The sequence below is a fragment of the Adelges cooleyi genome, unplaced genomic scaffold, assembly GCF_023614345.1.
Source record: "Adelges cooleyi isolate 19-005CV unplaced genomic scaffold, UGA_ACOO_1.1 ACOO_flye_CR_arks_rails_tigmint_CR_PRNA_108, whole genome shotgun sequence".
Lineage (NCBI taxonomy): Eukaryota > Metazoa > Arthropoda > Insecta > Hemiptera > Adelgidae > Adelges > Adelges cooleyi.
The window spans coordinates 14,466,905-14,481,276 of record NW_026095761.1 but is presented as its reverse complement, the minus strand read 5'-3'; the positions used below and the strand labels follow the sequence as shown (position 1 = coordinate 14,481,276).

Here is a 14,372-nt window from a genome sequence, read left to right as displayed (position 1 = left end):
TTAAGAGTTTAGTACTTCCAGGGTTCAAGTACTTCCAGGTAAATTGTTGTAACATAGGATTTACAAATTTCAAAGTAATGAAACACTTTTTAGCAATTTAAATTCTCCTAATGTTTAGTACATTTTAATAATTATCATAATTCATTATTTTTAGGTGTAAAATGATCGAAATAAATATCATTCGATAAAATGAAATGCGCATAATAACCACTTGATTAGAAATTTGTTGATTATAAACTCTATTTAATCTGCCTAATTTCAAAGTACAAATATAAAAAAAATAATAAATATAGAAATTAACATATAGTTTCTGGTAAATATAATGTTTTTATATATGCGTTGTTAGCATACATTTTAATTATTTACAAAATATAATAATATTTAAGTAATTATAAATGGTGTAACAATGTATTTTTATCGTCATTCAGTTGAAACAAAAATAAAATTACCATAAGTATAAAACATTTGACAAGACACACTAATAATAATTAAAATCGATTTACATAATAAATATTATAATAATATGGCCAATTAAAAATAATTTTAGTATTAATCTTTACCAGGAACATGTTATGATCTTAGTATTTTTTATCTCGATTATGCACCTGCAAATATTTTACTCCCTATTAATGTAAGAGTTAAAAACGTTAACTCTAACACTTAAGCACATATTGTTAGATCATTTTTATTTATATAATTAATATAAGAATAGTAATAATTATTATACTTACTATACTATTCTATAGTAGTATGGCACTTACTGTCAAGGTTACTTACCAACTTTTGAATTAATTTTTGAAGTATTTACTAATAAGAATATTACTAAAAACATTCTTTCAACACGTCAAATTGATAGTTGAGGTTTAAAACATATACTTACGGTTAATGTAGAGGAGAATTTCATCCGAAACTGACATCAGATTTTCTCTATTTGTTTTTTAAATCGCCTCCTCATATTTTTAGTTTGCGTATTAAAAAAAACAAAACAATGTTTTTCACAACTTAAGAGTTAAGTCAAATTTTTGTTTGGGTTTTACCAGTTTTGAGGGTGGAGGAATTGATTTCTGCAATTATTGACTTTTGATCCACCAAAGTACCAATCGCATACGATTTCGGTTATTTAGAAGTGCTGCGAGATATCATACCAGAGGAAGAAAGTTATCGTGTTTATTATAGGCACAAAAGAACACATAGTAAAATCAATACCTTCTCAGCATCTAAGCTAAACATAAGTCGACGTGCTAGTGAAATCTCGAGTCCAGCTTAGATAATTCAGCAAAAATATACAATAAAAATTATGTAATTTAGTGCTTGTTTCAAAAAAAGTCAAATTTTATTGTAAAGTTTTATCAGTTAATTTATTAGAAAAATTGCATTTACATTAGTCCCATTTGTATTTTATAAATAGGTATATCCTATAACCTTTATAAGATTAGCAAAATAACTAAGTTATAAATAAGCTTCCAAAGATCGATCATAAGCATTAGCCATTATGTCACCGATAACATTATAAGTGTCATTGTGGCTTTGAATAAAACAAGTCATAGTTCCACAAATTGTTAATACTAGGTAAATACATCATACATAATATATGTGTATAAATTATGTAGAGGGATTGAAAACATTTACCAGGACAAAGTTTCATTAATATTTATTATAATCATGCCAAATATTGATTAAAATCATAACTAATATAATATTTTTATAGTCCGAATTTGAACTTTCAAATTAAAAACATTTCAAAGAAGTTATGCCTTTTAGAACCACACAAACGTTTGTTTCAAAAACAATATTAGTATAGTGTTACAATAATGTAACACCTGTCAATGTTTAGAACAGTATTGTAGTTACATTACAAATAATGTTAATTTTGTATTGGCAACGTTGACAATTCCTTAGTATACTATCTATATAATAATTTTGTAATAAAAAAATTCCCTAACGCATTTAAGTACTGCTATCTAGTTACTTTGTTGTTAACTGTGCGTTCACAAAACGCCATGCACAAGTATGAAACTTCAAATACAGATGGCGCATTATATTTTTATACTATTTAAATTCTTAAGCCAAAGATTTACCGAATACCTTCGTTAAAATATTTTTTGTTTACTCATGACGCATGTGTCATACCTTAAACCTTTAGTGATACAAAAATTGTAGACCGTGTGAAAAATCATACTTTTTTTTAGACAAAAATTAGTAAAGAGTTAAAAATGTAGTACATTTTTATCCTCTTTAGGCAATTGATATCCTATAATTACTAATTTTGTATTTTCTATTTATAGATAATATATAGGCTGTTATCAACTAATAACGTTATAAACTTTTTATTTTAATACTTCAACCTGTGGTCGAACCATGAACACAAATTGCAGTTTTAACACAAACGTGGTATTGGTATACACTATAAAATATTATAATTACATTTCTCAGCTAAATAGAAATTTGTAAAAACTTTAAAGCGTGAACCGTGAACGAGAAACAACTAAGCACTAGCTACCATTTTGTCCTTCTAATGGTATTTTTCTTAATCTTTTAACCGATAGAATATTATTTACATTAGGCTTTCTTCAATCTCCAGAGACGAACATTGCTAGTATACAGTTCATATTGATAATTAATATCATTGATCATTGATTATTTGTGTAAGTCACAACATAAATAGGTAAGTTTTTAGTAATAATATATGTTAGGTAGTAGGTACTAACCATTATAATATCGATAATATTAGCCAATACCCCGATATTGTAGGTATTTATACTTAGAAATTATTTTCATGATATTTAGTAAGTACCTACTCTATGTAGCAAGTAGTTTTTAACATTATTATATAAAACGTGCAAAATGTATACATTAATAATTTTATATACCTACCTTATAATCTTATCTAAATACCTACCTCTATGTTGAGGTACTCTATGTATTATTATAAATTAAGAATGTAAAATAGTGTGATTCGGACAATACGCTAAATATTAATTTGTTACTATTTTAAAAATATTTACTCTGAAGTGTCTGAAGTCACCAAATGTTATAACACTTATTAAATTGAATATGTATTGATTGGTTATAAATAAAATCACCTTATAGTCCTTAAAAACATTCTTTATTATGCTTATTATCTTAATTTTAATTAGGTACTTCATAGGTAGTTTTTTAAACAATTTTTAACCTACTTACCTCTAATAAAAATATTTAATTTTTGTGATTTAGATTAAAGTTGGTGATAGCTATTATAATACCTAACTGTTGTAAAAATACATTATTACTTGTCTAGTCAGCTTGTAAAAATAATATAGTTTAATAAAATATAAATTAAATTAATGCTTTGATTTTGATAGTATTTTTTTTATTTATAATATAATTTGTATAGCAATGGAAAGTTTGAAATGGTATTGCAATATTTGTATGATATATAGTTTGGAATTACATATTTAAAAATGATTTGTTAAACAAAATTTAAAAAACGTTTTATATTTTAATTGCTTTTGTTATGTTACCTGATGATATAATAAAAAAAACTAATGTAAATTTTAGGAACAGTTATAATTAGCAACTAATTTAAATAATTGTTGAAAAAAAACACCAGGTACACATATCTTATCAATCTATTGAAAACTATAACAAAATTAATCGGTATGATCACAAGTCACAACTATCTTATTTTGGTTCGGTTTATTCATAATGTCTATTTTTATTTAATGATAGTATTTTTTAGTTTGCATCGAATCAGACCATATGTGTAGGTATCACAAATTTGTGTACATTTCTATATTTTATAAAAAGCATCTTCATATATTTTTTTTCCAAGTTTTTAGAAAACGATGGCTGGGAATGAAAATAATATCAGTGATAACAACAATATCAAAACTGAACTAGATACATTAATTAAGGATGTAAGTGAAATAAACATGGACATTTGGAGAGCAGAAGAATGTGTCCGTAGTGAGTTGATCATTTGTAAACATAATATTTGTATATAACATTGGTAAATTATAAACTATTAGTAATAATGTGTATGACTAAACTATTTATTAACAATTTAGTTAAAAAAGAATCTATTCAAAACATTGAAAAGTCTATTGAAGAAGCCAATTTAGAAAATACCGATTTGGAAAAACAAATAAATGATGTAAACTCTAAAATGTTAGAAGTTATAAATTATATTATGTAGTAAGTACAACAACAAATAACTGTAATTTATTGCTATATAGATATGGTGGGTACGTACTTAAAAAATTATTAACAATTTTTACATATGATCCAGTTAAATTTAATTAATATTTTAAGATTAATAAAACTAATGGATGACAATCATCAATAATAGGTTGTTTTCATAATAATTATGCGATAAAAAAAAATTATATGATAGGCTATAATATTATTTTTTCTTTTTCTTTTGTTATTTGGACAATATTTTAAGTATGTATTAAGTACCTACGTATTTTGAATACTTATAATAATACTAGCCAGTTATTTAAATCATTTATTATTCAAAAATAAAAAAATATTATCTATATCCAGACATTTTTTTATAGAAATAAGAGGTTTCTATTATACTTACCTGTATTTTTCAGTCTTGACAAAATCACAATGACTCTTTATGAGACATTAGCTCATCTAGATATTCAAATTAAGAAAAACAATTCTGTTGCATGTAACATATCAAACAAGTTTGAATTCAAATTATTTGACATAATGAAACAGTGGAAAATTGACCAGGTAACAATTAACAAACAGGACAAAAAAAACACAAGCAATAAAAAAGGTTGTTTAAAAATTGTACTTTTATGTTATTATTTTTTAGGTTCGATTAAATAAAATACCTGAAATTGACGCTTTAAACAAAATGGATAATGAAGTTGATGCGTTGAAATTCATGTATGATCAATTAGTAACTGAAAATGAAATGTTGAACAATGAAGTATTCAAAATAGACAATATTAGTGGTGAGTTGTAAAAAGTCAAAACTATAATAATTTTATTATAAAAGAGGTACTTATCTTAAAAGTATAATTAATACCTAAATTTGCTCAGGCAAGTTGTAGTATGTGAGGTATTTATGTTTTCTATTTCATATAATGTAAATATTCAATACTATTTCAGGTAATAAACATATTGGAACTGTAGTAAATTTTGTAAAAGCTGTTACTGAAATGAAATTGGTGGACGATAGAGAAAAACAATGCATTCTTTTACGAAGGTTCGCTTTGAAGCACTATATAATAATACAGAATCGGTTTCTTAAGAAAATTAATTAATTAATTATTATCATATAGTTGTTTACAGTTAGGAAAATAAAACTGTATATAATATAATATTTATTTAATAGAATAATTATTGTGTTTTTTAGGAACCTTAAAAGAGAATACCACAAGCTGTTAAAAGGAAAAGGCGTGGCTTTCAAAGATCAGAAAATAGTAAAAATTATTTATTGATTAATTCAAATTGGGCTTTTTTGTTTATTTATTATAGCTCAGTTTTAATGTGTTTCAGGGAACCATTAAACTACCATTAAATTTGCCTATTGATAGTAATGGAGTTGATTCAGAGCTCATTGATATGGATACTTGTAGTTCAGATTTGTTTTCTAACAGTAATCACTCATCATTTGTTGATACAAATTCTGGTCGATTTGATGTGAACGAAGAAGAAAGTTCTTCTATTCATGAAAATGATAAAGATGAGTCGAATAGTGAAAGTTCACAGAGAGAAGACGTCGTTCCCAGTCCAGAGAAATCCCCCGTTTCAAATGTAACTGACAAACGAAAACTGTCGCCTGAATATACCTCGCAAAATATTCCTGTAGACAGTATTGACCAAATTGATGAACTGTCAGAGAATAATATGTTGCCAGCAGATACTTGCGATTTAACCGAAGCTCTGTCATTGGATACTAACAAAACTCAAAATTCAAAACGTAAAATAATTGAAGATTCGACCTTTCAGTTCAAAAAACCTCATAATCCTATTGAACATAATTACAATTTCAATAAAAATAAACACTCATCATATTCTTTTACCGAGGGACCAAAAATAACGGAACAGATTTTACAACCAAACAGAGACTATGAGGTAAGATCCCAATTTCATATTAATGTTATTTACACTGATGTAGTCATAGGGTTTACTCTATGTGTACGTTATGAGATAGACTTTATCTATCACTTTTCTATGTATGCGTATACTTATAATCAAAAACTACAGATAAAGTACAGGCGTACATGTAAAAGTGATACTCACAGTATATACCCTACATCTACACTACTGAATATATATTATAACGTTACGTTTAAATTTATAACACAACATGTAATCTACAACTGAACTCATACATTTTCTATTTTTCTAATAATTTTTTAGGAAAAAGATTTTGGAAGTATGTTTTTAAATAATCAGAAGCAAACTATTCAAACAGACTTACCCGACAACACAGATGCCACAAAAAGGTTACAGCCTAATCAGAATGTTGATGAATCCAATCAATTCAACTTTACACTCTCAAATTCTCCAATACCATGGACTCAATTTGACAATTTTTGTAACAGTTCAAACTCTATGTTTCAACTCGATAACAGCGAGACTCAAAGTCAAATTAACCTGCTGACCAGTTAGTAGCATTTCATTATATTATTAACAGTAATAGTTTAATCAGTTAGCTGCTATTTTTTATTATAAGAATCAAATATATATAAGTATATATTGGTCTAAAATTGGAATACTTAATTATTCTAATTTTTTTTTCCAACATCAATCCATAAGATGTAGTTGGAGTAAACAGACTAAAATTCTGGAATTTTTTTTTGGCTCGAGTGGAGATAATTTTAAGCAACTCACACATATACTCGTATTGTATTGGGGCTTGATGTTGCTAAAAAAAACTGGTTCTCCCACCTGAATCCGCTACTACCACTACTCTTAGTATAATTGTAATTTTTTTTGTGACTGTTGTAAAAGTTTTGTACTGTTATTATTATTATTATTATTATTGCTCTTTAATGGTTTATCTACGGTTTAAGAAGTTTTAATATATTTTAACATTTGTTTAGATGATTTCTGGAACGAATTTGAAGGTGACGGTCCAACAGGGTGTTACAGTGGAAACAGTAGTCTATGTGTAAGTTGAAGAAGTGTAACTTGTACATGGTTTACAAAAAAAAAATAATAATATTAACTGTCTCTTTAATACTACCAAATAGGGTTCTGAATTCTCAGAATTCAATTCAGCTTCCCACGACATCAATAATTTTAATATGCAATCAAGTTTTAATTTTATGGCCAATCACAGTAAGTACCTATACCAATTATAACTAAAAGCAAACATTTTTTTAAACTTGTTTTAATACTTGTTAAGAGGTAATTTTTTGTAAAATAGGAAAAATTAATAGTTTTTTTTTCAATTTTTCCATATTTACAATACTTTTGTATAATAAAGACATTTAGTAAAAATATTGTGATTAGGTACAAATTGTATAATAAAAAAAAAAACAAGCTTATACATTTATTAAATTGTACTAATCGATAATAGTATAAACTAACGGTTTTTAACCACTACCTATTTTAAAGATTCAAAGCATTTTCCAGGCAAAATAGAGAAAAAAATGATAGGACATAATATTATGATAGTAGCAGAATTGTTTAATTTTTACAATAATTGAATAATAGTACTATGACTATAAAAATGATAAAATGTATTTTTAAAAACAAAAATAATCAATATTATTTTTTTATTTTTACAGGAAATTCAAAGTTGGCTGGTAAATATGATAGTAAATATTTCAAAAAAAACTGATAAAATCTGTTACAAACATGCAGTAAGTAAATACTATTTTTACTGTACTTAGTTTGATGAGCATCTATTTTAATAATAGCGTTTAATAGGAAATTAATTTAATTTTTCAGATTTCCAACTTTTGTGTGTTTAATATTCGGTGGAAAACGATTGGTATTGTCTGGCATAAAAAATTATACTAAACAAAAAGAAACAGTAGCAGAACCCATACAATTTAATTTAATAGTTATTTTGATATTAAGTATATCTTAATTTAATTTAATGTTTTTTATTCAAGATATTTATAAATAATTAAAGTTTAGTAGTTAAAATAGCTGCAAATTAACAATTATATATGTGTAACTATTTGTTTTACACGTCTGATAATGTACAGCTAAAATTTTAATTTTAAATTAAATCATATTTATTAAATTAAAAATTTTATTTTATTTTATCTTTAAAGTTAGGTAAAAAAATTATTCAACTTTTGTTTTGGAAACAAAAGTTTAAAATATATATAAAAATAAATATTTTTTTTTAAGAACTTATTTGGCTCAGCATCTCTGACTAATGACATTTAAATGTACTGTGTACAACTTTAATTTTTCTAAAATAAAAATCTACTATTAATTTCGATTGTTGGATAAAAGTAAATGAATTACGTTATTGGTATCTTATCTTGTAATTTAATTACATATTTAAATTTGATACACCTAATAATAATAATAATTTTGTACTTAGTTAATTTGTTTATGTAACTAACTCGGCTTAGCACTGCTGGTAGGGTATACTAGGTACTTATAAGTGTATAAGTAAATTAGGTATTTGTACTCCCCTTGGCTTTAGTGGTGATCAGATTGTACGAGCATCCTAGCATTGAAATCCTGTGTGCCTAATGGAACTTAATTGACGCCGGATTCTTTTCCAATGAGATTATTGTTATTAATGGGAATTCGGCTGACCTCATGTGGACGCGTGTAATATGTATGTGTTACAGTTATTACTACTACTCTCCTTCTTATAATTTATGTGTACGAATTACGACCACTCGCTTACCAATGAAGTCTGTTCATTCTAATGCGGTCGTCGTCGACTTGGTCTAGTAATTTTTATTTGCCATATACGTGTACGTTTATATATATATATATATATATATGTAACATTTTAATCAGCAGTGGCAGCGGCAGTATAGTAATAATCATAGTAATAAAGTAGTGACGGTAGCGATCGCGACGCCTTCTCAAGTGTATATCTGTGATATAAATTGCTATAATTTTTAAACTTTTTTTTGGAATCATAATTCAAAAATATTGATCGTCCCGCCGTCTAATACACACGGTGTTTATACATTTGATTTTCGGACTCACAAGAAACGGTACGTGCCTATATTAATATTTTTTATTAAAAAAAAATAATAAATACTGGTTACTAGTCTTTTTAAACACGTGACGTAACGCAAGATTTTGACCGTGTGTACAAACGAACAGTTTGTATAAAAAAAAAAAACAACAACGCTTATGCAGTAAATATTGTACATAGTCTCTGTAACCGTTTTGTTGTTTGTCGGTATCATTTAATAATATACTTTCTAGCCGGTCGTCTGCAAATTCGCCATGGAGTTGACCAACGAACAAATTTCCGAATTTCAAAGGACGTTTCCCATCGTCATCCCAGATCCGTCCAAACTAGTCGAAACGATGTTACTCGAGTAATTATGTCAAAATAAAAATTTATGGATAATATATATTGGTCCGAAAAGACCGATCTTACTTTCACTAAAAATTAAGTTAGGCTGGCCTTTAAGTGGAGTTGTAGATGATTTATTTGATGTCAGATTCCGGCAAATTGGTTTTCAAACGAGTTTTTTTTTACATTTTATGTGTATTTTCAAAATACTTTTTAATATTTTAGGATTTTTATTTAAATCATTATGTTTCTTAGTTTGATTCTAAACAATTTTTCCAATTTTTTTTGTCTCATTGTTATAATGTATTTCCTGACGTTAAAACGATTGTTAAAATTGCAAATAAGCCAGATTTAATCTGTCAAACATACTTTTTATATTAATTACAAAACCTTTACTTTTTTCATGATAAATTAAATATTTTTTTAAAATGGGTAAAATTTTTTTTTTTTAATATTTTTTATAATGAAAAGTGCATAATATCGAACTTTATAAGTAAATATTTAAATGTCATACTTATATTTTTAATGGAATAACTCTCTTTAACGTTTTTAGTTTTCATTTGTTTAGTAATTTCGAAGAGAAAAAAAACATCTATATATGTATTTACTTCTGACTTTAAAATTGTAATGAATACATTTTCAAGCCTATTAGTATTCTTGCATGAAAATCGATTTGGATTGAGAGAAGGCAGGTAAAGTTTTGTGTAATACTAAAAAAAACTTTCAAAGCAAAACAGGGTGAAGAATAGATTCAGATAATAATAATCATTTAAAACTTATTTGCAGGGATCTTGCAAGTTGCACGAAGTCAATAAAAAATTACTATCCTATTATTATATATCCAATAATACAACTACAATATATAATACATAATGGGTCCAATATATGTAGTAGTACATTTTGTAACGGTTTAATCGATGATTTAGGTTGTTCAAAACTCATCGTGAATATCTTTCCTTGTTCAAAAAACTTTCCGACGTGTCATACGAAAAGTTGGCGACTAGTCCTGAATTTCAACTACATGCAGAATTAGTGGGTTCGGCATTAAGAGCCGTCGTAGATCTTCTGGACAAACCTGATGAACTCAAATCTGTCCTGTTCAAACTCGGCGCCAAGCACAAGAAATATGGAGTGACTCCCGAACACATTCAGGTAACATTAACATAGACATACAGAAACACAGAACCTCTTTTTTTTATTATTATAATAATAGAACATTTTAAAAAATAGTCTGAAAGTGTATTAAAATTTAACTTTTATTTTTAAGCCATGTGGTGTTAGCAAAAGGGGATAGGTTTAAATTTAAAATTTGATTTACTTATTTTCTAAATAGGTGAATATTTATGTAACACATTTGTTTTTACACTAATTGGTGAACAAAAATTATTTTGACCTTAGCAAATTGTATGCTCTCATATCATATTATTTTGCAGTAAAAATATGTCTATAGTGCTTTTATACAGATATATGATGCCCCCGGGACTTGGGTCGTGACCTTATTTTTTTTTCATTCAGACCGTAGAACGTCATATTATACTAAACTCTAAGCCCCATCGCTGTGTTCATGCATAATATTTTCCTGTCCTCTAAATGGGATGAAACAAAGACGAATTGCTCTCTTGTTGTTTAAAAAAATATCTTATGATTAAGTTGGCACCAAACCATATAGAGACTTGTGTTATTATAACGCTCCCACTAAACCTCAACACGGTAAATGTATTTTTACCTCATATGCATATATATATATTGTATTATTATTAACTCTATAGTAAAATGATGACATTTTAAATTATTTTTATTATGTGGCGGGGAGCAATGTTCCAAAAGTCTTATGAGTAAAATTTCAATAAAAGGTCTAATTTGTAAAATGTTTTGTCAACCTAGTCGAGTGTCTTTTTCATTACCACAAGGAACGGATCTATTAGTAATTATTTATTAGTATTTTAATCGAAGTAAGTGCCTTTCTGACGCGTCTATGGAAGCACTACTTTTATACAGGTTGTCTCGTGTATAATATTGAGCAGTTTTAAATAGAAATAATATGCCAAATTTCTGTTAAGTAAAACCAAAATGGAGTTTTAGTAGTTATTTGGTCGAATTTTTTGAGTTGTTTTTTCATAAAAGCCTCTAATTATTATAGTAATATTTTGGGAAGTGTCCTATTACGTATGGCGTAAACCTAATAGGCCTAGGTCGTTAACCTTGTTGATTCCATCAGAAAACTTATGAGTAACATGATATTATATGGAAATGTATGTAGGTAAGGCTGTATTGTATTGTGTCGTTGATGACAACAACATTATTTGTAGGTAAAATATAAAATAAGCTGAGATGTTGTTGTTTTAGATACGAGGGTATAGTGCTATTTTATGTACGACTTCTTTAATGACTAGGAAAATTTGGGACAACAACTAAAATAGGTTTAGTTTTATTTACTTGATCCAAATCTGCTCTCCATTTTGAGCATGTCTAGTAATTTTTTTAAATCGCTTTCGACAAAACTGAAAACATATAGTTTTTGGGATATTTTTAACGTGTTTTGAACGCTTGAGTAATTTTCAAAATTTTAGTATTTCAAATAAGAGTTTTTTTTTTTTAAATTTTTTTCCGCTGATTTGAGAATTTGAGAATTAATGTAGAATGTTTACATGAGTAATGTTTAAACTTTGGAGGTTTTTTAAAAAAAAGATAAACCTTAATGTTTAGATATTTTTATTTTTATTATAGACCAATTGAAAAGACCAAAAAAATCATAAGTTTCCCTCTTTTCCATTAAATTTGAGAAAAAAGCAGCCTAAACATTGTCTACAGTGTCAATATGCTTTTCAAATGTTAATAATGTGGCACGCTACAAATTTCTAAAAAAAACAGTCGAATTTATTCTGAATTTATTTGGGGACAATAAATAGATAAGGAAACTTTATTTTTATTTTGTTTTTATGGATATAGTTCTTAAACTTAGTGCACAAAAAAGTTGAACATATGATATATCTAGTTTGTACTTATGTAAATAAAAATATTTGTAAAAATTGATTTTTGTATCGAAAAAAACCCCCTAAAACCTTACATATGATTATGCAAACAACTCTTTGGCTTTTGTAATAATTTCCTCTTCAAAACAAAAATATTGTGTCCAGCGTTAACCTGTTGAACAAAATTTGTTGCTGTAGGAGTTATATTATAATTTTATCCTTAATGGCATGTCAATACTATACAAGGTTTTTTATAAGTGTTTTTTGTAATACTGAAATACGTGTCCACACTAGTGTTCATAGTATTATACTAACAAAATACACTAATATGATTTTATACCCGTACAAAAATATATCATTAATAACTAGTTTTAGATTATTTGTTTTTGTTAAATATTTGGCAGTCATACGTATTGCATTACGTCTCTTTTTTATTTAAGATTTTTAGTGTTAATTTCTTAATTTTGTTTTGAGGCTAGTTTAATTCTTTAATGATTATTCGACAATTGAACTGGCCTCAAAATATACTAATACTTAATATCTATTGTATTTAGGCAGAGTTGGACATTATTTGAATAACGTTTTATCTAGTTGAATCAATAAATATATTTTAATATACTGAACATCATTCGAAAACATGCATTTACTATGTCTTGTAATGTTATTATTTAAGAATCTCGGAGATATCTTAATTGGTCTGGTAACCGATGCAATTGGCGAAGGTCAGCCGCAGCTGTTGTCGTTGTATAAGACCACTCTAGCTATGGTACTTAACGCATTGTCGGAAGCGTGCGTTTGAAGAAGTAAGTAGTTTTACTTCTTTCAATTATATTGTATTATTAAACATTATTTAATAATAGTAATTTTATTTACAGGTTAAATTGTTGAGAAAAAACGATGGTCGGAACTGCAGATTTAAGAACTCCTATGTAAAAGTATTATTAATAAAATACAACAGAAAACCATTTAAGAACCGAAATCAAACTGACGTTGTTTTCTTTTATGAGTAGTATAGTCTGTACTTTACAGAAAACAATCTATATGATAAATTATTTTATTTTGCTTGTGTTATTTCAGTCGATGAGAGCACTCTTGGTAAAAAAATAATATAGCCGTTGACAATTTTTTTCCATTAAAATGCGTGGATTTAGTTCTAGACTTTCTTTATAGAGTAAACCCATAATTTTGTATTATATTTTATTGTATAGAGACTTGGAAGGGAAAATCCCTGTGGCGTTTCCGTGTTTACATCCTGATAAAAAAAATTATAATACATATATATATATATATATATATTGTAATTTCATTTATTTGGCTTTACACGTCGCGCACCAATACATCAACTACTATCGTACAATGATCATTTCTATTAATGTGAGGAAGGTAATAAAGTAGGTGATAAAATAATTTTATTGGCCAATTTTGTGCATTTGGATCTTCATAGTAATAATATTATTCCGTTTATCCTATTAATAATAGCTACCGTTAACGGCTTATTTTCGGATCACCGAGGTTAGAATAGCATTAAAGTATAGATAATATGTTTTTCCGATATGACAACAGCTCAAGTTTCTTCACTCGGAAGCTTGCATAAACATGTCTATGTTATACTAACATAATTATACATATTTTAATTAATTTTAATAAATATGTATGTATATATTTGATCAAAATCAAGTCGTCGATATTTTTTTAACTAATAATCAAACGATAGAGGTTGAACAAAAATATGTTAAGCTCAAGTTGTGTATTATTTATACTTATCCTCGATTAACATGGAATCGCCGCCTTTGTCCTCTCGGCCACTTCATCCCACAGTGTAACACTAAGTACTCGTAAACAAGTACAAGTTTAGGGCTAATGTTTTACTTAGCAACTAAACATACGTTCCTACAAGTTTAAATATTATACAGTGTATGCGAAAAATGAATAGTATAATAAAC

General features: G+C 26.8%; 2 protein-coding genes across 5 annotated transcripts; both read left to right on the top strand.

Annotated features, from left to right (window-relative positions):
* The first annotated feature begins 2,363 nt into the window (after positions 1 to 2,363).
* LOC126847368 (uncharacterized) lies at positions 2,364 to 8,063 on the top strand. 2 transcript variants are annotated; one of them, XM_050587527.1, is made up of 13 exons: positions 2,364 to 2,665; positions 3,812 to 3,945; positions 4,047 to 4,173; positions 4,578 to 4,722; positions 4,808 to 4,949; positions 5,107 to 5,203; positions 5,354 to 5,420; positions 5,497 to 6,075; positions 6,364 to 6,610; positions 7,050 to 7,117; positions 7,200 to 7,287; positions 7,740 to 7,814; positions 7,903 to 8,063. In XM_050587527.1, exons 2-12 carry the CDS (start codon positions 3,825 to 3,827, stop codon positions 7,790 to 7,792), a joined length of 1,734 nt encoding a protein of 577 aa, XP_050443484.1. In that variant the 5' UTR covers positions 2,364 to 2,665; positions 3,812 to 3,824; the 3' UTR covers positions 7,793 to 7,814; positions 7,903 to 8,063. The 2 variants fall into 2 exon arrangements, with proteins under 2 accessions (XP_050443484.1, XP_050443485.1); XM_050587528.1 differs by lacking the exons at positions 3,812 to 3,945; positions 4,047 to 4,173.
* Positions 8,064 to 8,890: 827 nt separating this feature from the next.
* Positions 8,891 to 13,423, top strand: LOC126847381 (neuroglobin-like). Of its 3 annotated transcripts, none has more exons than XM_050587554.1 (6): positions 8,891 to 9,146; positions 9,204 to 9,293; positions 9,364 to 9,479; positions 10,384 to 10,609; positions 13,103 to 13,232; positions 13,305 to 13,423. In XM_050587554.1, exons 3-5 carry the CDS (start codon positions 9,385 to 9,387, stop codon positions 13,226 to 13,228), a joined length of 447 nt encoding a protein of 148 aa, XP_050443511.1. In that variant the 5' UTR covers positions 8,891 to 9,146; positions 9,204 to 9,293; positions 9,364 to 9,384; the 3' UTR covers positions 13,229 to 13,232; positions 13,305 to 13,423. The 3 variants fall into 3 exon arrangements, with proteins under 3 accessions (XP_050443511.1, XP_050443512.1, XP_050443510.1); XM_050587555.1 differs by having other exon boundaries at positions 9,204 to 9,302; XM_050587553.1 differs by lacking the exon at positions 9,204 to 9,293 and having other exon boundaries at positions 8,893 to 9,146.
* The last annotated feature ends 949 nt before the right edge of the window (positions 13,424 to 14,372 follow it).

Excerpts from the sequence above, each read along its gene's own strand:
- LOC126847381 (XM_050587554.1), top strand. The coding sequence starts at position 9,385 with ATGGAGTTGACCAACGAACAAATTTCCGAATTTCAAAGGACGTTTCCC. Across the intron at positions 9,480-10,383 it reads GTCGAAACGATGTTACTCGA|GTTGTTCAAAACTCATCGTG; the intron begins GTAATTATGTCA and ends TCGATGATTTAG. Across the intron at positions 10,610-13,102 it reads TGACTCCCGAACACATTCAG|AATCTCGGAGATATCTTAAT; the intron begins GTAACATTAACA and ends TTATTATTTAAG.
- LOC126847368 (XM_050587527.1), top strand. The coding sequence starts at position 3,825 with ATGGCTGGGAATGAAAATAATATCAGTGATAACAACAATATCAAAACT. Across the intron at positions 4,950-5,106 it reads CAAAATAGACAATATTAGTG|GTAATAAACATATTGGAACT; the intron begins GTGAGTTGTAAA and ends ATACTATTTCAG. Across the intron at positions 7,288-7,739 it reads TAATTTTATGGCCAATCACA|GAAATTCAAAGTTGGCTGGT; the intron begins GTAAGTACCTAT and ends TTATTTTTACAG.